This window comes from Diaphorina citri, unplaced genomic scaffold (assembly GCF_000475195.1).
Source record: "Diaphorina citri unplaced genomic scaffold, Diaci psyllid genome assembly version 1.1 scaffold330, whole genome shotgun sequence".
In the NCBI taxonomy this organism is placed as follows: Eukaryota; Metazoa; Arthropoda; class Insecta; order Hemiptera; family Psyllidae; genus Diaphorina; species Diaphorina citri.
In genome coordinates, this window is record NW_007377765.1 from 140,269 (window position 1) to 163,303 (window position 23,035).

The 23,035-nt window shown below is 32.0% G+C and overlaps 3 protein-coding genes across 3 annotated transcripts; all 3 read left to right on the forward strand.

The window, feature by feature from the left end:
• The first annotated feature begins 855 nt into the window (after window positions 1-855).
• Window positions 856-10,880, forward strand: LOC108252193 (zinc finger protein 64-like). Its single transcript, XM_026822448.1, has 4 exons — window positions 856-966; window positions 2,009-2,172; window positions 5,219-5,910; window positions 8,995-10,880. The coding sequence occupies exons 1-4, from the start codon at window positions 923-925 to the stop codon at window positions 9,463-9,465; spliced, it is 1,371 nt and encodes a 456-aa protein (XP_026678249.1). The 5' UTR covers window positions 856-922; the 3' UTR covers window positions 9,466-10,880.
• A 3,333-nt stretch (window positions 10,881-14,213) lies between these two features.
• LOC113466775 (zinc finger protein Pegasus-like) lies at window positions 14,214-14,836 on the forward strand. The gene has a single exon (XM_026822461.1). The coding sequence runs from the start codon at window positions 14,387-14,389 to the stop codon at window positions 14,792-14,794; it is 408 nt and encodes a 135-aa protein (XP_026678262.1). The 5' UTR covers window positions 14,214-14,386; the 3' UTR covers window positions 14,795-14,836.
• A 2,156-nt stretch (window positions 14,837-16,992) lies between these two features.
• Window positions 16,993-22,891, forward strand: LOC103507629 (zinc finger Y-chromosomal protein-like; the record flags this gene model as incomplete). Its single annotated transcript, XM_026822449.1, has 2 exons — window positions 16,993-17,287; window positions 21,234-22,891. Coding segments are annotated over 2 exons (582 nt in total), but the record flags the coding sequence as incomplete, so codon positions are not given.
• Between the last annotated feature and the right edge of the window lie 144 nt (window positions 22,892-23,035).

Sequence of the window (23,035 nt, forward strand, 5' to 3'; positions counted from 1 at the left end):
TCAAATTTTAGATGTGTAGGGACCTACTCTAGGTATGTATTTACATAACATTTCTACGAGGAAAGCTTTACATATGTATAAGGGGGTGAGATACCAAGGGGGCACAAATGACAATAAACAATATAGGTAATATTTTACTTATTTGTGTACAGTGTATACTATACACCCGCTGCATGTAGGTCATGTGTGCATTTGTGCAACCTTTGTTAACCCCGTAATTTTATAAGTCTAGTACCTTGTGATTGAGATAATCGGATAATATTTTGTGCCTTAACTCTAGCTCGGCTGCTTCTGATGCAACTATGCTAAATTGTATGAAAAAAAGTACCCTTTTTTCCCCCATTTTCCAATTTTATTCTTTTAATCAACGCGTCTATATTACAGGAAGCCAGACTAGCAATATGTATCTATTCTATTTTTTTTTTTAATTGAAACAATGTTTTTTTTTAATTAAATGTCTGAATTATTAATTGTTATTGATATTGTATCGTTAAATTACTATAATACATACTATATCTTAAATCTATTTTACTTCTTATTTTTTTTTTCTAGTTAATAATTTAAAAAAAAAAAATCTCTTCAAATACACCAAAAAAGTTTCTTAAGTGTATCACATTTAAACTAGAAGTAGAACCAAAATCAAATTGAACTATTTAATAAAATGTAATTTGTCTATATTCCAGTTCTGTTGCCCATTTGCCAATATTGTAACATCCCTCTTTGTTTTAACTCCGAAGAAATCTTGATGCATTGTAAATTATGTGCCAAAAAAGTTTCTTCAGTGTATCACATTTTAACTAGAAGTAGAACCAAAATCAAATTGAACTATTTAATAAAATGTAATTTGTCTATCATTCCAGTTCTGTTGCCCATTTGCCAATATTGTAACATCCCTCTTTGTTTTAACTCCGAAGAAATCTTGATGCATTGTAAATTATGTGAATTCATGCCAAGAGCCGACGTAACATTTAGATATGTGTGTTACTCTTGCAACTATCACACATATTTGTGTGGTAGAATGCGAGTCCATATTAGGAAGCATACAGGAGAAAAGCCTTACAAGTGTGTTTATTGTGACTACATTTGTACGAGAAAGGAACACCTTTATACGCATACCAGAATACACACAGGTGAGAAACCATATAAATGTAATTTTTGTGATTTCAAAAGCACACAGTCATCAAATATAAACTCCCATATGAAAGTCAAACATGCTCAATTAGATTCAAGTTTTATTAGTCCATAGTGCCATATTGAAAATTTGGAATACCGAGAAAAAGAAGAAGAAAAAAAACTTAGTAATATTAATGATGTAATACATGATAGGAAAAACCGAAATAAATTACCGTTTACAAGATTTTACGCCAAGGTTAGGATTGAAATGACAATAAGGGTACCTAGTACCTACTACCTATTTGTCTGGTGAAAGTTTTCATGATTATGCACAGGTTCCAATCGCAAATCCAATTAATGAATGAATTAATTAATTGGACCTTACCAAGTACCTACATTGTGGTCTACTTTTTTCTTCTTCTTCTTCTTCTTCTTCTTCTTCTTCTTCTTCTTCTTCTTCTTCTTCTTCTTCTTTTCAATTTCCTTATCCAATAGGAAGGAAAGTAATTAATGTATTTCATTACTTTCCTTCAATGATTATCTTGTTAATGTGTTTATTGTTAATTATTTATTATTGTTTTAATCAGGGAATTTAGAAAGTAATAACATTGTTATAATCAAAATATGATAGTACATATTCTAAATGCAAAGCATAGATATATTATTATTAATTTCAATGTTGATGAACAATTTTATTTTTTTGTGATTAAAATATACATACATATTTTATTTTTATATAATTATCTTTTTGTTATAATTTAATATAAAAAAAACTTGTTTAAATGATGAGTTCTATTATTAATTACACATTATTATTAGTCTGACTAAGGGACTTTAACTTTAAACAAGGAGTAGACCAGCTTAGTCTGGCTGGGGGACTTTAAACCGACGTAACATTTAGATATGTGTGTTACTCTTGCAACTATCACACATATTTGTGTGGTAGAATGCGAGTCCATATTAGGAAGCATACAGGAGAAAAGCCTTACAAGTGTGTTTATTGTGACTACATTTGTACGAGAAAGGAACACCTTTATACGCATACCAGAATACACACAGGTGAGAAACCATATAAATGTAATTTTTGTGATTTCAAAAGCACACAGTCATCAAATATAAACTCCCATATGAAAGTCAAACATGCTCAATTAGATTCAAGTTTTATTAGTCCATAGTGCCATATTGAAAATTTGGAATACCGAGAAAAAGAAGAAGAAAAAAAACTTAGTAATATTAATGATGTAATACATGATAGGAAAAACCGAAATAAATTACCGTTTACAAGATTTTACGCCAAGGTTAGGATTGAAATGACAATAAGGGTACCTAGTACCTACTACCTATTTGTCTGGTGAAAGTTTTCATGATTATGCACAGGTTCCAATCGCAAATCCAATTAATGAATGAATTAATTAATTGGACCTTACCAAGTACCTACATTGTGGTCTACTTTTTTCTTCTTCTTCTTCTTCTTCTTCTTCTTCTTCTTCTTCTTCTTCTTCTTCTTCTTCTTCTTTTCAATTTCCTTATCCAATAGGAAGGAAAGTAATTAATGTATTTCATTACTTTCCTTCAATGATTATCTTGTTAATGTGTTTATTGTTAATTATTTATTATTGTTTTAATCAGGGAATTTAGAAAGTAATAACATTGTTATAATCAAAATATGATAGTACATATTCTAAATGCAAAGCATAGATATATTATTATTAATTTCAATGTTGATGAACAATTTTATTTTTTTGTGATTAAAATATACATACATATTTTATTTTTATATAATTATCTTTTTGTTCTAATTTAATATAAAAAAAACTTGTTGTAATGATGAGTTCTATTATTAATTACACATTATTATTAGTCTGACTAAGGGACTTTAACTTTAAACAAGGAGTAGACCAGCTTAGTCTGGCTGGGGGACTTTAAACAGCGAGGATACCAGCCTGAAATTTCCCTTTTGCTAAACAAATAGCAAAGGTTTAGTGCGAAGGGCATCCCCTCTAACTTTTTGAAGCCAAAACCAAATGTCAGCCCAAAGCAATTACCCTAGCTAGAGCTAACACTTCAGTCCAATTCATTAATTTTTAAGAAACTTTGTTCTGTGTTTCAAACGCCCGGGGCGCACGCGTAATATCACGTGATACAATATCTGGAAAATCACATCTCGGCGTCACACATGGCCTTGTTGCTTAGAGACTAGAGTGTAATAAATAAATATTTTTGCAAATAAAATAAATGAAACCACATCTCGGCGCGAGTTTTGATCTTTGATTGATTCCTCTGGTGAGTAGCTACACGGTTCAGAGCCCGTCAACATACAACTGATGATTGGGCGTGATACCAGTGTGCTTCGACGCATGATATCACATGAGGTGAGACTGGGCATGACATCACATGAGCTCACGTAACGTAAGGGTAGTGTGTTTCTACCTTTACACTCAGACATAGTTTGGTTCCTGTAAATATTTCAAACACTTTTTGTGCAACTTTACATCATCGTTTGTACCTGTAGGTCGCGAATCGGTGGAAAACTTTGGCTGTATAGTAGACAGAGCACATTTTAAAGAACATTGCTGATGGTTTTCATATGAGACATAGTATGAACAAAATAAAAATCATGAAAATCCGAATAGTTGAAGTTTTCTGGGTATTCTTAAACCTTGAAGCTTTGTACAGTGTTGTTCTTGGGACACACTGTACCTATAATAATAATATATAATAATTTTTACAATAAAATGCAAAATAATAATATATTATTTGTGTATTTACAGAAGTAATAATATGCCAAAAATGTAACGAAAAACTAGTCAATGATACTGAAGATTTGGTCATTCATTGTAAAACATGTGAACATATGGATAGACCAGATGTATCTTTCAAATATTTGTGTTATGGTTGCAATTATCATGCGTATGATTGTAGTAGAATGAGAAGACATATTCGAAGTCATCTAGGAGAAAAACCGTATAAATGTCTTATTTGTAATGTACAATTTTCACGAAATCATTCTTTAAAATCCCATCTCAAACTCCACCATTGTTCTGATACGTTGGTTGCAGTCTCCGTGTCGGAAGGTTCATCAGATTTAAATCCTTAAGTAAAATGTAGTGAGATTTAAATCCTTTCATAGGCTCTTCTCGTCAGAATAAAGTTCAAATTGTGCTTATAATAAATACATAAGCTACATATCTCTCCAATGATAATAATAATAATAATGATTTTATTGACACGCGCAGGGTATATTCTGAAGACTGGACATCTTGAATATAAAAGCTGGGAAGTCATAATTTACTCTTTGTGATACATACTAACTTTTACAACCAACCTCAGTGATGTACCTTGACTTTGAAACCCAATTCAAGTCATAATATTTAATGAGGCGCCTATTTTAAATGAGGAATGACATTTGTGACAAGCACTCTTGCTTAACACAATTAAAACTCCTTTTTTTTTCAATAACCTTTACAGTAAACCAGTAAAAGTTTTCATTTCATTTATTCCCAATTTTTTACATTTTACAGATATCTCCGATATCAATAACCTTTACAGTAAACCAGTAAAAGTTTTCATTTCATTTATTCCCAATTTTTTACATTTTACAGATATCTCCGATATTGTATGCCAATTCTGTAAGGAGAAGATAGAGAAAGAAATGGACAAAATTTTATTTCATTGTAAAACGTGTACACAAGTAATGAGACCGACCGTATCTCATAAGTTCATGTGTTACTCTTGTGAATATAATTCTTTTGACAGACAAAGTATGAAAACCCATATACGAAGACACACTGGAGAAAAACCTTTTCATTGTCCTTACTGTCCACATAGTACTTCTAGAAATTATAGTCTCAAAATTCATATTAAAATTGTACATGGCCGAACTTAATCCTACTTACTGGATCGAAGGACATTTTTCTCTTTTTAAAATAACGGAAATTTAGAAATACAGGGCGTTTCCTGTTTTAAAGTCTTAAATAAAAATAAGAATATTCTATTCATAATTATGTATTTGGAATCACTTTATTTCTTTAACCTCATTGAAGTACTCGATTTCAATTGCAGCCGAGGCATGGAACTCTACAATGTTGTAATCTTATATTTTCAGGTTCTATATTTGTTGTGACTGGAGAAAATAATGAAGTTGTACAATTATTCTTAGTAGGGAATGAGATAGAACAGAAAGCATCTATTGACAATGAAACACCTCCTATCATTAAAAACGAGATTGAAAACAAAATCAATGATTCATGTCTTACGGCTGAAAATGAACTTGCTAAAGAAAATGATGAAACTTTGAATGTTGAGAAAGATCCATTATCTACCTTGAACAGAAGAAAATCTGCACGGAATGTACGGAAAAGAAATGATTCGAGTTTAACTGACGACAAGGATTTAAGAAACGATTACTGTATCTATTGTAAAAATCAAATAACTACAGAAATCATTGAACATTGTAAAACTTGTACTGAAATGCCAAGACAAAATGAGCGGTATAAATTTCACTGTAATGTGTGCACATATCATTCATACAATGGATATCATATGAAGGTACATCTTAATATGCATTCAAAATATCGACCATACAAGTGTGATTTTTGTAATTATGCTGCTATACAGAAATCTAGACTTAGAGAGCATATGCGAAGACATACGGGAGAAAAACCATTTAGTTGTGCTTTATGTGATTTCAAATGTGCCATCGGTACTATATTAACTACACATCTTAAAACGAAACATCCCAAGTGTCACTCTAAAGATAAAAAACCAAAGTTTATTTATGAGTCTCGTAGGAAAAACTAAAAAAAAAGACAACACTTCAAGTTTTATAATCTACTAGCCGAAACCCGTCGCTTCGCTCCGGATTTCTGCTAGTAAATCCTTAAGGCAATCAAATCAAATTAAGACATGTCTAGGGATACCTACATAACTCCCACTCCCTTCCCCCTGAAATAGTGCATAGAACGTCGAGTAAAATTGTTTAAAACACAATGTTTAACGGATTATATGGACACTAAAAATGATTTTGGGTGAGTAAAAACACTTGGCTTTATATTTTACGTATATTTACGAAAAACATAAAGCCAAGTGTTTTTACTTACCCAAAATCATTTTTAGTGTTTGAATTGTTTTACCAAGTGTGTGTACCAACAAATAAGTTAATACAAACTTATTCCTTTGATGGAATATATGCATTACGAACCAATCTTATATTATAAGAACAAGATCCATTCACTCATTCACATTTCACACACTGATCGCTCTATCTCGAGAACCACAACACCTAGAAAGCTGAAATGAGATCCATTCACTCATTCACATTTCACATTTCACACACTGATCGCTCTATCTCTATCGCTCTATGACAACACTTCAAGTTTTATAATCTACTAGCCGAAACCCGTCGCTTCGCTCCGGATTTCTGCTAGTAAATCCTTAAGGCATGGCCGTTCATGTCACTCATCCATTTAGTGGTCTTGCTCGGCGTAGCTTAACAAAAACGAACCGGAAAGTTGCCTATAACCTTCACCGGAGTGCAAGCAATAAGTTCACAAAGTTTTATAGCAATCGGATGAGCGGTTTGGCCAGGCATAAAGTTCGAACAAACACACACAAACTACCGGAGTAATATGCCATTTCAGACTTGTTTTCAATGTGCCGCCATTTTGAATCGGTCGAATTTTCTGAAACCGGTCTTAAATTAACGGCTGAAGTGTTAACTTTCTCGCTTTGACTTCATAGGTCGTCGCGATAAATTTCAAGATCTGAGGTCATTTATGTCAAAAACGTGAATTTTTTCTAAAGAATTTGCCTTTTACCCACCGTGCTCGGCGTAGCTTAACAAAAACGAACTGAAAAATAGCTTATAACCTTCACGGGAGTGCAAGCAATAAGTTGACAAAGTTTCATAGCAATCGGATGAGCGGTTTGGCCAGGCATAAAGAGTTTTGTCGCTATAGCTGAAAACCGCCAAAATCGGTCAAAATCTGTCCAAAAGCGGTCAAAATACCGCCAAGCGCAGAAACCATCTCAACCAAACATCTTTTGTGTTGCATCCTTGTCAAATTTGTTAACTACATACCAAATTTCAAGTCTCTAGCTTATACCGTTCCCAAGATATTGTTAAATAACACCGAAAACCGCCAAAAAGCGGTATAATGACGCCAACCGTTGCACCGGTCTTAACCAAAAGTTTTTTGTCGCATCCTTGTCACATTTGACAGCTACAAACCAAATTTCAAGTCTCTAGCTCTTACCGTTCTCGAGATATTTTGTTTACAGACAGCAAAATGAAGTTAAAACAAATTAAAAAACTCCATACATAGCAAAATGTTTCATGGTTGATTAAGTCAGTCACCTAAATGTTTAATCTTTAAATGATTATTGATTGAAGACATATGTGCACTCTTAAAATTACAGAAGTAACATGTATACGGTTTTTCACCAGAATGCTTTCTAAGATGTCTTCTCATATCTATTGATTGAATAGTGTGGTAATTACAAACTATACACGAAAATTTGTAAGTAGCGTCGGTTCTAGGAATATAGATACAAACCTTACAATGTTCGAGTAAGTCATTCTCATTGGATTTAGTAAAGTATTTCATACAATACTTGCATTTAATAAGGTCTGAAATGGTGTGATATACGAGTAATTATTAGAAATTTTGTCATTTAGTTCTTTCAGACTATACAATACTAGCCAAACTTGTAGAAAAGGCATGGCCGAACTTGTAGAAAATAATAAAAAATACGGTCGCGCTGCGCGCCCCCTATTAGCTGCATGGTTTATTGTTTCCTTAAATTACAATCCCACGAAGAATCTTTAGTTCAACATGCAAAAAGATGTTCCTACGTTCCTAGACCAAATATACAGTTCAATTTTTATATTATAAAATCAAGATCCATTCACTCATTCACATTTCACATTCACACACTGATCGCTCTATCTCCTGAACCACAACACTTAGAAAGCTGAAATTTGGTAGGAATATTCCTTTTATGGTCTAGGTGTGCAATTAAAAAGGATTTTGCGAAAATCTAAACCGATCCTGAGATATGATCAAATTTTGATCGCTAAAATCTTCACCATAAGTTTGGCCATTCAGCTAGTATTAGATAAATAAAATTGTAGATTTGTCTGTACTTAGAATCGTGAAATTTTTAGTTATTCTTACTCCTTATGCATCCCCGATTCCAAAAATCACAGTAAAAAAATTTCTGTCTGTATGTGTGTGGGTGTGTGTGTAGTGGTTGGTTGGGTGTGTGTGGTGGATGGGTGTTGTGTGTGTGGTGGGTGTGTATGTGCGGTAAATATGTGGCTTATGCATCCCCGATTCCAAAAATTACAGTAAAAAAATTTCTGTCTGTATGTGTGTGGGTGTGGGTGTGTGTGTAGTGGTTGGTTGGGTGTGTGTGGTGGATGGGTGTTGTGTGTGTGGTGGGTGTGTATGTGCGGTAAATATGTGTGTGTGGTGTGTGTGTGTAATGGGTGTGTGTGTGTGTAATGTGTGTGTGTGGTGAGTGAGTGTGTGTGTGTGTGGTGGGTGTGTGTGTAATGGGTGTGTGTGTGGTGAGTGTGTATGTGTGGTGTGTGTAATGGGTGTGGTGCATGTGTGTGGTGGTCCCGTACAAAGGACGGGTCAACCACTAGTATGTAAATATATTTGAATCGTTTTAATTTTTAACTTGTTTGAAATACCTATGTATCTATGTAAAAATAAATTCTGTAGATACTTAGTTATCTACTTTTGTTTTCAAAAATCCTGTATTTTTTTTTTCTTTTTTGTCTTTTTTTATATTTATTTTATACATGCATGTATGTGCTTTTTATGTCTAATGGATCTTTTAAATTCATAATTTGTCCACCGATGATATACATTGTGTTTATTCCTTTTTTACTTTACAGTTATTTGTCAATATTGTGAGGTTCGTCTAGAGTCAAACTCCAAAGAGTTATTGGAACATTGCAAAACATGTAAAAATTTATCGCGCCCAGATGTTAGTTTCAAATATGTCTGCCTTTATCAGAAATGTTCTTATCATACGGGAAATTCTGATCATATGCGGCGACACATTCGAAGACATACTGGAGAGAAAGCATTCCATTGTCCACATTGCGAGTATCGCTGCTCGCAACAATCAGCGCTCTACAATCATCTAAAACGACATACGGGGGAAAAACCATTTAAGTGTACCATTTGTAGTCATAAAGCAGCGAGGAAGGATCACATGAAAAGACACCTGCAACTTAAGCATAACGCTGACTTGTCTTCTATGATAAAACTACCCAAAGACAACTATCTTGATGTGATTAGCTTCCTTTATTTAGATCAAAATAATCCAGAATCTTAGAGTAATTTATATTTACAAATAATTTATTATTTATAATTGTTTTCACCATCATCGTCATCCATCATCATTATTATTTGAATGACTTGTAGTTTGTAGTACATGAACACTCCTGGAAATATTGTTTTCGTGGTCTTACCCTGGTTTTCTTTTCTATCGCTGTCCTGTCAAATTCAAATATGTTGTTGACAAAGTATTTGTGTTAAATGATATAGCGTTCAAGTTTGAGTTTTATTATGTTCATCCACTTTTTTCCATCGACCTCGTCTTCATCGATTTTCTCCTCATCCACATCTCTATTAGGTAGCTCCAATTTTTACTTTCTTTTTCAACTGTAACCATAAGTAAGTACAGTCCAAGTTTTTTTAAAAAACTTAGTGCTTAGAGAAAGAAAAAACGCCTTTTTAAACCTGTTATTTATTAAACAAATTTATTGAATGGGTCTAGTCTGATTCCCACCTTTTTCTATGTGTTTGCTTTATTTACAATGACAAATATTAGTTTTTAGTTCAGATGGAACTAGTGGACTTTCTAAACATTAGTAGTTAGTAGACCTATTTCGTTTTGTTCTTTTATTAATTCTAATTCCAGATAAGTATACATAGTAGGAAGGATTAAAAAGTAATTTCAACCACGAACCATAAGTCCAAGCCCGGAATTATTTTTCCAAATTATAATAAATAGAAGCTCATAAAATCACATTCATTTTGTATACATTGTCCAGTAACACATGTTTAATTTCATTCTAATTATTTCAGAGATTATTACTTGTAAAGACTGTTTTGGTCGTATAAAAAAATTCGATGAAGAAGCCTTATTACAGCACTGCAGAAATTGTGTCAATGTCACCAGACCCAATTTGTCTTTCAGGTATACTTGCCTTGTATGTGACTACCATACCATCCATGCAGCAGATATGAGAAAACATTTACGTATCCATACCGGGGTAAAACCATTTAAATGTCAGTACTGTTCATATACATCTTCTCGGAAAAATGTGATCACTCAACATATATTGATTAAGCATAGCTGATTTCTAAAAAAATCCATTTTTTTCCATATCTTACGTGAATTTTCTGCCGTTTTTTTTTATTTTTACTGCGGTAACTTTTCTAAACTTACTTAGTCTTGTAGCTCTCCTCCTTGAAGTTATCAGTTATCATTCTATTCACTTTTTGAATTTGAATATCACGTCGATCATATTATTGGTGGCTATTTCATTTGATACATTTTGTCAATCTATTGCCAGAGCTATACCATACGACATACGATCTAAACCCTATAGCAGTTCCAGTGAAATTCGATTGTTTTCTAAAGTGATTGTTCTTTCCTTCAAAGTTCTGAGCTTTTCTTCACGCATGAAAAAAAAAATCAAATCAAATTAAGACATGTCTAGGGATACCTACATAACTCCCACTCCCTTCCCCCTGAAATAGTGCATAGAACGTCGAGTAAAATTGTTTAAAACACAATGTTTAACGGATTATATGGACACTAAAAATGATTTTGGGTGAGTAAAAACACTTGGCTTTATATTTTACGTATATTTACGAAAAACATAAAGCCAAGTGTTTTTACTTACCCAAAATCATTTTTAGTGTTTGAATTGTTTTACCAAGTGTGTGTACCAACAAATAAGTTAATACAAACTTATTCCTTTGATGGAATATATGCATTACGAACCAATCTTATATTATAAGAACGAGATCCATTCACTCATTCACATTTCACATTTCACACACTGATCGCTCTATCTCTAGAACCACAACACCTAGAAAGCTGAAATTTGGTAGGAATATTCCTTTTATGGTCTAGGTGTGCAATAAGAAAGGATTTTGCGAAAATCTAAACCGATCCTGAGATATGATCAATTTTTGATCGCTAAAATCACCATAAATACACAGAGTGCAGCTGCAGAGACTGCGGGAGAGAAAACTTTTCCTCACTCGCCTAATATTTGAGTTTCGTTTATGTTTTTAGTTTGACAACCATTTATGGTCTGGGTGTGCAATAAGAAAGGATTTTGCGAAAATCTAAAGCGATCCTGAGATATGATCAATTTTTGATCGCTAAAATCACCATAAGAAATACACGGAGTGCAGAGACTGCGGGAGAGAAAACTTTTCCTCGCTCGCTTATATTTGAGTTTCGTTTATGTTTTTAGTTTGATGACTACAAGTTCGGCCATGCCTTTTCCACAAGGTTGGCCATGCCTCGGGATGATATCTTATATTATAAGAACGAGATCCATTCACTCATTCACATTTCACATTTCATAGTTCACACACTGATCGCTCTATCTCTAGAACCACAACACCTAGAAAGCTGAAATTTGGTAGGAATATTCCTTTTATGGTCTAGGTGTGCAATAAGGAAGGATTTTGCGAAAATCTAAACCGATCCTGAGATATGATCAATTTTTGATCGCTAAAATCTCCATAAGAAATACACAGAGTGCAAAGACTGCGGGAGAGAAATGTTCCGTTCTCGACCAACATTTTGAGTTTCGTTTATGTTTTTAGTTTGATAACCATGCAGCTAATAGGGGGCGCGCAGCGCGACCGTATTTTTTATTATTTTCTACAAGTTCGGCCATGCCTTTTCTACAAGTTTGGCTAGTATTGTATAGTCTGAAAGAACTAAATGACAAAATTTCTAATAATTACTCGTATATCACACCATTTCAGACCTTATTAAATGCAAGTATTGTATGAAATACTTTACTAAATCCAATGAGAATGACTTACTCGAACATTGTAAGGTTTGTATCTATATTCCTAGAACCGACGCTACTTACAAATTTTCGTGTATAGTTTGTAATTACCACACTATTCAATCAATAGATATGAGAAGACATCTTAGAAAGCATTCTGGTGAAAAACCGTATACATGTTACTTCTGTAATTTTAAGAGTGCACATATGTCTTCAATCAATAATCATTTAAAGATTAAACATTTAGGTGACTGACTTAATCAACCATGAAACATTTTGCTATGTATGGAGTTTTTTAATTTGTTTTAACTTCATTTTGAGTGTATCTTTGTTATGTGTGTTTATGTATCTACCTATCGATCCTCTCTGTATTCTTTCAGAGAAAATTCAGTGCAGATATTCAATCCTTAAATTACAATCCCACGAAGAATCTTTAGTTCAACATGCAAAAAGATGTTCCTACGTTCCTAGACCAAATATACAGTTCAATTTTACCTGTCTTGTTTGTGATTATCATTCACCTAGGTCTATTGATATGAGAAGACATATTCGTAGACATACTGGAGAGAAACCTTTTAAATGTAATTTTTGTTTTCAGTGCTTCACCCAAAATGTTTCATTACAAACCCACATTAGAATCAAACATACCCGTTAGTTATCCTATTAAATTCAAATATACATATAATTCCGTTATATTATGTACCTACCTATAAAATTTGTCTTTTACATTCCATATACATAATACGTTAAAAGGAAATTTAAAAAATGTAATCTAAAATTACTCGGAACTTTGACAGTCGCTATAAGTCCCTTATCCAAACCTTGATTTCAGAGAATCCAAAAAAGGGGGCCATTTTCCCGAAGAATAGTTCAGAATAGAATATACCTTGTTCGAATATATTTGATGTGATAGTAAAACAACCAAGGATAAAAGAACAATTCGTTGTAAAAGAACTTGAAAAAATATTATAATAAGATAAGACAGAGAATTGACAATAATACGGACTTTTTATTCCAGAACACGACGGATAGGTAATAGTAAAAAAAAGATACTAATGTTGAAGAAACTTGCTTGTTTTTAGATGTTTCTTGTCGCCATTGTAACGAGTCGTTACAAAATACAATGGACAATTTGCTACGACATACAAAATCATGTAAAGGAATAGTACGTCCTAATGCTTTTCAACACAAATATGTGTGTCTCTATTGTAATTATCATACCTATTACAATGACAATATGAGGAAACACATAAGAAAGCATACGGGAGAGAAACCTTTCAAATGTTTCTTCTGTGAAGCTCGCTTTTCGCGAAAGGATAGTGTTCAAACGCATACTAAGGTTAAACATTGTAACTTTTTTTAATGGCCGAAGGGGAGACTTAAAAAAGAAATATGATGAGTTTGATAGAGGGAACTCTGACTGCTTAAGCGTCATCGTTCCGAATTTGAAATGTGGTCGCGCTATTACGCCCAAAGAGAAAAAAACAAAGGATCTTACCTTTATGCGAATAATAAAATACGACTTAAATGTTCTGATATTAAGTCAAAACAATTCTATAAAAATAATACGAATAAACAATATTTTAATATTAAAATTAAGAAATTATCTTTTTCTTCTTGTTTATATTATTAGATATTTTTTAATGGATACAACATCACTGTATAATTAATTGTTAAGGTATTTATTTAAAGCCAACATGTGATTGCCCAGATGGTCACTCATCAGGACACTAACTACGCTTAACTTCAGTGATCCATTGGGAACTCTTATGTTTAACTTGCTTATTAATAATATCGAATCTACGAGGAGTGATACGACAAAGGTAGATATGACGAGACAACGTGCCTCTCGTACGCCCATGATTGCAACAAATTACAATTATTACCTATACATAATATGTTTGATTATTTATATTTGATTTTCCAGGCCTTTTTGGGCAGGATAAACAAGGTATTCTTTATTAAACTTGATACATAATTTAAATTATTTTTATATAGAAATTATATTTTTGGTAATTTGACAATTTTTACTCTCTTTTTTTATTATTATTATTATTATTAATTACTCCATTATCTATTCTTTCAGAAAGCACCCGCATATATTGCACATTTTGTAGAGATCCACTGTATAACGATTTGAAAATCTTGCTGCAGCACACAAAAAACTGTAAAGGTGCTTTTCGAGAAAATGACTCTTACCGATATGTGTGTATGGTTTGTCCATATCATTGTAGACAAAACGAATCTATGAAGAGGCATCTAAGGAAACATACTAAAGATAAGCCATATGAGTGTGGCTTTTGTTCTCTTAAATTTTCAAGACGAGATAATTTAAGGAGACATTTGAAAGATCAGCATAGTTACGATTCTTTTCGTTCCAGCACAAAAAAGCCTGGGAAATATGGAGTTCTCATAGTCAAGGGATCAAACATTTCAACTATGAGAGTAACTTCCCCATCTAGCCAAGAGTTGACAGATGATCATTCGGAAGATATCGAAGAATACCATGTAAAACACGACGACACATCTATTCAACATGAAGAAACATGTGTCCAATATGAATATGACGACGATGAACGCACTGAAAATAAATGTATTAAAGAAGTTTTCGAGAGTTGAAACGTCGGTCAAAAAATCACTTATTTTTCATTCTGATAACGCGCAGTAAGATTCTTTTGACCACGAAATCAAAAGAAAGGCTGCTTCAGTTCAATTTACTTTTTCTTCTTTATTATTATTATTATTATTATTATTATTATTATTATTATTATTATTATTATTATTATTATTATTATTATTATTATTATTATTATTATTATTATTATTATTATTATTATTATTATTATTATTATTATTATTATTATTATTATTATTATTATTATTATTATTATTATTATTATTATTATTATTATTATTATTATTATTATTATTATTATTATTATTATTATTATTATTATTATTATTATTATTATTATTATTATTATTATTATTATTATTATTATTATTATTATTATTATTATTATTATTATTATTATTATTATTATTATTATTATTATTATTATTATTATTATTATTATTATTATTATTATTATTATTATTATTATTATTATTATTTAATTTCCGATCTTTAATAACTTCAAGTATTTACTTCTCTTTCCAGAAGAAGTGTTTTGCAAACATTGCCAAACATCAATAAGTAATAATGTAAAAGTACTTCTGGATCATAGCAGATCATGTATAAAAATGTTGCGTCTTGACTACTCTTATAAATATGTTTGCTATACATGTGATTACCGTACTTTTGAAAGGACCAATATAACACGACATATACGTAGACACACCGGCGAGAAACCATATAAATGTTCTTTTTGTGATTTCAGTTCTATAACAAAAGGAAATCTTGATGTGCACATAAAAATCAGACATGTGTAAAAAAAGCAACTTTCATTCGAAGGTTCAAAAAAGTACAAATACCTCAGTAAAATCATAAAGATCATTATTCATTTTGCTATAGATGAAATATTCTCACGTTGTGAACCGAGACCGAGATGAAGTTAACTCTTTGTTCAAGTCTGATATCCACTTCCTTTTATGCATTTTGCATTCTTTTCACTACAGCTGAACACCTGGATGGAAAAAAGAGAAATTTTGCTACAATTTCCTGTGAATGGATTTTAATTCTCTATTTTTACCATTAGTACATATTGACTTTCAGTACTACATAAGTCATACATTTCCCGTTTGATGAGAATGAAATACAAAATAGTTAAAATCTTAACAATAATAAATAAAAATGATATTAGATACAATGCCATTTTTGAAAATTAAATGTACATTATACTAGCCTACGCTATGAGACGAGCTCCTACATGAAAGATATTTTTCAAAAAAATATATTTTTTCCGTAGACTGTATTAATAAAAATATATTAACAAATATGATTATTTCCATGTCCTTACAGAAAACGGATTCGGTCACAGCTGTCAGCATTGTGGACTACTAATGTCAAATGACGTTGAAGAAATACTACTCCATTGTAAAACATGTGATAGTGCCTACAGACCTAACAGATTGTATAATTATATTTGTTTCTATTGTTCTTATAATACTCACAAATCTGATCATATGAGAGATCATATTAGACGTCACACTGGTGAAAAACCATTTCAATGCACGTTATGTGATTACAAATCCTCTCGAAAACAACACCTGTACTCTCACATTAAAATTCGTCATTCACTATCATAATCGCTAAAAGTCCCTTATCCTAATAACACGAACTTGCTATCAAAACTCTCACAAAGTATTATTGACCCAACAAAGTAGGTTCTACGATTTAACTCGACAGTTTTGCATTCGGTTTGGATGTTTGAATGTTTGTTCCGCTATAACTCGCGATTGCCTGGTCCGATTTTGGTACAGGTTCAAGTTGCATCAAAGCACATCGCAAAGTTCAAATTTAGGGTCCCAGAGTTGAGCGAGGCCGATTTTTGGTCTGAACATTTCAGATAAATTCTGTCAGGACAGGGAAATCTACTTGGTTATTTGCTTAAAATATACATATGTCAAAAATGGTCGTTTTCTTATAACTTTAAAGAGATTTTAATTGTGTTATCCATTTATTTTCCCTCATAAGGAGGTTAGCTTACTCAGGTTACAACTACTCGTATACATAGGTATGGGTGCCTTAATCGAGAAACTTTGTAATATTGTGATTATTACCTAAGGTCTTTTTATTTTGATTACGTGCTTGACAAGCTGTTGATTTAATCTTATTAATAAATTTACCTACGCACCTTTATGCACCACTAAACTGAACCGATGGAACATTGATTTTTACAGGCACCTTGGTGTGTAAATATTGTGAGGCACCTCAATCAAATGATGCCACATTGTTGTTGGAACATTGCAAGAAATGTTTAAAAATACCTCGACCTGATTCCAAGTACAACTATGTTTGTGTTTTTTGCGATTATCATTCTTACTATTCTAGTAGTGTGAGAGATCATCTGAGGCTACACACTGGCGAGAAACCATTTCGATGTCCATATTGTGAATACAGTTCCGCACAGAAAGTTAATTTGAACCTGCATATTAAGATAAAACATGTACTCTGATGAAGGTCCCTTTTTTGGTTATCATTGAGAGTATTTTTGATACCGTGTTCGGGTAGAATATTCTACCTCTAATTTTAAAGGAATAATAATAATACTAATAATAATAATAATCATCATAATAAATAATAATAATAATTAATTCAAAGTTCAAAGCACTTATTCCAACAAACTTTGGTACGCTACTCAGTGTACAAAAGATAAGGTGACTTATGTCGTAAATTCTCTATTGTGTATGTCCATACAAATAGGTATGTATGTCCATGCAAATTGCAATCTATCAGTCCGATGCAACTTTTTGTTTCGTTATAATAAGCACTTGATCGCTTAAGACTAGTTGCTTCTATGTCCAGTGTGCCTAGAAGTTATTATGTTTTATTTCTATTCTACAGTAGTGGTTTAAAGGTTAGTGAGGTGGACTTCAGATTTGAAAGTTGGTGGATCAAGTTGTTGTAACAACTCATGAAATTTAGCATAGTGTATTAATCGAGGAACAATATTTGTGACAAACAATGATTCTAAACACAATTTAAAGTCAAATTCCTAAACTCTAGAAATAAATCTAGATAATTTATATCCATGTGATTTTTTATTTATATTTAGTCGTATTTTATTAATATTTCCCTTGATTTCTCGAATAGATAAAGTAATGAAATAAATAATAACGAAAAAAATGCAATGATCTATAAACTAATGTTTTTCTTAAATAAAATTACAATCAGAATGGCAATATTTCCAACCACTTATACAACTTTTTTTTTTTACAAATACAATATATTATTGTTTATTTCCTTGCAGCCGAAATGTTAACATGCAAATATTGTTATGAATTCCTTCCAAATGATGCTGAAATTATAGCGGACCATTGCAAGTTTTGTTCATATAAGTTGAGACCTGATAAAACGTACATATTCACGTGTTTTGCTTGTGAATATCATTCCGCTAAACGATCTCACATTAAGGAGCACATCAGACAGCACACGGGGGAGAAACCATTTTCATGTCTTCTTTGTGAATATAAGGCAGCGAAAAAGAGCAATTTAACGAAGCATATGTCAAAGAAACATCCATCAAGTTATGAGGATCCTTTTTTCGTTTCCTGACCAAATTGGAAAGGGAAACTCGGAGAAAGGTAGAAACGAAAAAAAAAAAAAAAAAAAAAAAAAAAAAAAAAAACGTAGAAGTCCAATTTTACACCGAAAATGGCACACAGTTAAAACTAATTCTTATTTATAATTGAGAAATGAAAATATACTCTTCTTTATAAAAAAGTAAAATAATAATAATAAATACATACATAAAAACCCTTCTCGCTTAACAATTCAGTAGGTAGTCGTGATAACACAGGATCATTTTTGTTCATAATTATTATATCTTCAGGTTGACAATGTTAGAAAGTATTTAAAATTAAAACTGAAATTTTGTTTAAAAAAAAATAATAATAATAATTTAAGTGCATGGTAAGCCTTCAACTTTTGAACGGCTAAAGTTAATCATAGAAAGGTTAAATTTTGGGAGTCTATCTTAATAAATGTGTTTGTTTTATTTTAGGTGAAAATTCGTTGTGTCATTTCAGGGGTAGCCCCAGAAGGGTCAACTTTAAAATCTTAAATGAGATCCCACTCCCCATTTCTCAAAAAACCGTTGCCTCGCATTGAATTTTGATCATTTGTAAATTCAGTCTGTATCACTCTTAATTTACTTAGTTTCAGATTTATACTGCCGATATTGTAAGTGTTTGTTATATTCCAACACAGAACAATTGCTATCTCACAGTAAATCTTGCTCATTTGTAACGAGGTTGGACAGATCTTATTTGTACGTTTGTTTGTTTTGTGAGTATCACTCGTACAACTCTGGACGAATGAGAACTCACATCCGGATCCATTTGGGTGATAAACCATTTAAATGTCAGCTTTGCAATTATGCTACGTCTCAAAATTGTCACCTTACTGTTCACATGAAAATCAGACATAACTAAATGAAATAAATAGGTATTATACATAATTATACCTACTTAGGTGTTCCACAAAAGCTTATTTGGAGAGTCAGTCATAATCAAAATTATGAAAAGGATCTATTTTATAAATTAATATTTTGATCTTTTTTACTCATAATGTTCTCATACCTTCTCATCTTGTACCTTTTACTCATTATTCCAGACCTAATTTGTCAACATTGTAAATGCTACATAGATAATAATACGGAAAAAATACTGGCGCATTGTAAAACATGTTCATATTTATCTAGAATGGACCCAACGTATTTATATGCTTGTTTGTGGTGTGATTATCATACTCTCAATTCAGGTCACATGAGAGATCACATCAGGCGGCATACTGGCGAAAAACCATTTGTATGTCCGTTTTGTGAGTATACTACGGCCAAAAAGAGTAACTTAACGATTCATATTACAAGACATCACAGACATACGTAATAGAGAGGAGTGTGCACCATTCCGGACTGTCGCAAATCATTCATCTTACACCTATGTATTTTTCGATTATTTTTTCAGAATTAATTTGTCAATACTGTAAACGTTCCATCAATAATAATACGGAAAACATACTATCTCACTGTAAAACATGCTCAAATGTGTCCAGATTAGACAGATCCTACCTATATGTATGCTTACTTTGTAAATATCATACTTTTAGTTCAGATAACATGAGAATCCACATCAGAAGTCACACAGGAGATAAACCATTTGCATGTCCTTCTTGTGAGTATACATGTTCCAAAAAAAGTAACTTATATAGTCATATAAGAATCAAACATTGATATTGCTTAAAATTATGCTTAATTGCTGCAGAATACATACAACGTTATCAGTGACCAGCAAAGTAGAGGTACCTAACCGTAACCAGCTAGTACTAATATTAATTGACTATAATTGCTGGTAGGACACATTTTAGTTCCACGACTCAACTGTGTGTGTAAAAAATAATAAAATAAAATAAAAAAGTCTGTAATTTCTTTTATCTTAAGTAAATTGATCATACTCATACTCAATCATTCTATTTCTACTACCTACCCTACAACAAATTTTAGCCCTTTAATTTTTAAGCAATTTGTATTTCTGTGTTGAAATAACATTTCCACTGATTTTTCAGAAATAATTTGTCAATATTGTAATTGTTGTATTGATAATAATACGGAAAGCATACTGGCACACTGTAAAACATGTTCACATGCGACAAGATTGGGCAAATCCTATTTATACGTATGTCTGTTTTGTGATTACAACACCTATAGCTCAGATCACATGAGAAATCATATCAGGAGCCATACAGGTGATAAACCTTTTGCATGTAAATTTTGTCTGTACACGGCTTGCAAAAAAAGCAATTTGACTAGTCATGTTAAAATTAAACATTCGGCTTAAAACGATATTATGTATCATAATATTTTTCTTCATTTATAAAAAATCGGATTTCTCATTTCTAACATTCCAAAAATTACGATATACTATATCAACCTGCTTTTTGATATCACAAATCGATTGTTCATAGGCATAGGCCTTTTTCTACCTTTAGAAACAACGATAACTGAAAAATTCCCAATTCAACCAGTCAAAAGCAAGGGGTCGCCTGTCGGGAAGAATTTCTGGGACAAACTGAATGAGTATTTTTTTTATTGAAGTCTATTGTAACTTTTGATGCAAAATGGGGAATACAATAAACTTTAACTATGTTATACCTACAAATAGTAAACTCATTTTAATAAACATCCTCATATCGACGTTTTATTAAAAAAATGTGATCTTCCTACATTTCGTGTGTTTTACTCCGAATATATCTGTGTAGTAGTTAGGTAGTAGGTACCTATTATTGTATTTCGGGTGAACTTTGACACCTATTTATATTTCTCTCTATTACAGAACTTAGATGTCGATTTTGTCAGTGTGGATTGAACTCTGATATAGAATCATTGCTCACACATAGTAAATCATGTACGGATTACAGAACTTAGATGTCGATTTTGTCAGTGTGGATTGAACTCTGATATAGAATCATTGCTCACACATAGTAAATCATGTACGGTGCCATATAGAGAAAACCCAAGTTTCCAACTTGTTTGCTTGTTTTGTGATTATCATTCCTACAATTCAGGACACATGAAAAATCACATTAGACGTCATATAGGTGAAAAACCTTACAAATGTAATATCTGCCATTTGGAAACTATACAAAAAAGTCAAATGACGCTTCATATGAAAATTAGACATTAGTAATTTTTTTCTTCTTCTACTGCACTATGAATATTCTAAAATATCTACCGACCTATTTGTGGTAAAGCTAAGGGCACTTCTATAATACTTGTTTTATTTAAGTATAAGTTATACAAGTATTTTATCCGCTGCTCAGGAAGTCTCCTTTCTTGCTGGAGATTTATACACGCAAGTAACGTGAATATACAATATACATTTCCTAATTGAACTATTTCTAGTTTATGTGTTATTTCAGAACTTGTCTGTCAATATTGTAAATCTTCATTCCATTCAAACACAGAGATTTTACTCATTCATTGTAAAACATGTCCGTATGCACCAAGACCGGAGAAATCTTATCTCTATAATTGTCTAGTCTGTACATACCACTCATCAAAATCTACTCATATGAGATATCATATTAGAATGCATATAGGCGATAAACCATTTGGATGTCTGTACTGCGATTATACGGCTTCCATTAAAGGTCATATAACCACGCATGTGAAAATCAAACATTCAGAACCTCATCTGCCAAGAACCTAATCCGGAACCTCCGATGTGCCAGCCTATTGTGAAACCTATTCAGCTATAGAGATTGCCTGAAAATCTATAATACATTTTATATGTAACTTGAAAAAGTCATGTGGGTAACTTGGAAAATTTCTATACTTCGGTATATACAACATCTACATACATAATATACTCGTATCCATCTAAAATACATAATAATATGATTATTTTGTAACTTGATTTCAGAACTTGTCTGTCAATATTGCATATCTTCATTTCATGTAAACACAGAAGTTTTACTCAATCATTGTAAATCATGTTCGTATGCACCAAGACCAGATAAATCCCATTTATATAATTGCCTAATTTGTTCATACCACACGATCGTACGTTCACGTATGAGAAACCATGTTAGAATGCACATAGGTGAAAAACCATTTATCTGCCCAGAATGTAGACAAAGATATTCACAGAAAAGTCATTTGACAGTTCATTTGAAAACAGTACATTCACTTTGACCGATTATTTCAAGCCTCTATCTTGAGCCGCTCAAAAAGTCTGAGGAGAGAAACTTCATGATAATTTTAATATAACCATAAGTAATCTGAAGCATAAAATGGGAATTGTCATTTAAAAAACAAAAGCTTCATATATCTGTGAACAACACTACATAATTTACATGCCGAACCTAAAATCAAGGCATTATGTGTTTTTATCTCGTTTCAAACATATAATGTTTTGGGCCACCCTGTTTGTCCTAATAATTTTCTTCTCCATTTCAGATCTAATTTTTTGTCAGTATTGTAGAAATAAATTAATGTCTGAAACTGAGTTTTTGCTTTCACATGGTAAATCATGCTCCTATGCATTACGCCCTGACCGATCTTTTTTGTACGTTTGCCTTTTTTGTAATTATCACTCGAATAACTCGGGACATATGAGGGGACACATTAGAAGGCACATTGGAGATAAACCTTATAAATGTCAACATTGTTCGTATAATTCTTCCCGTCAAGATAACTT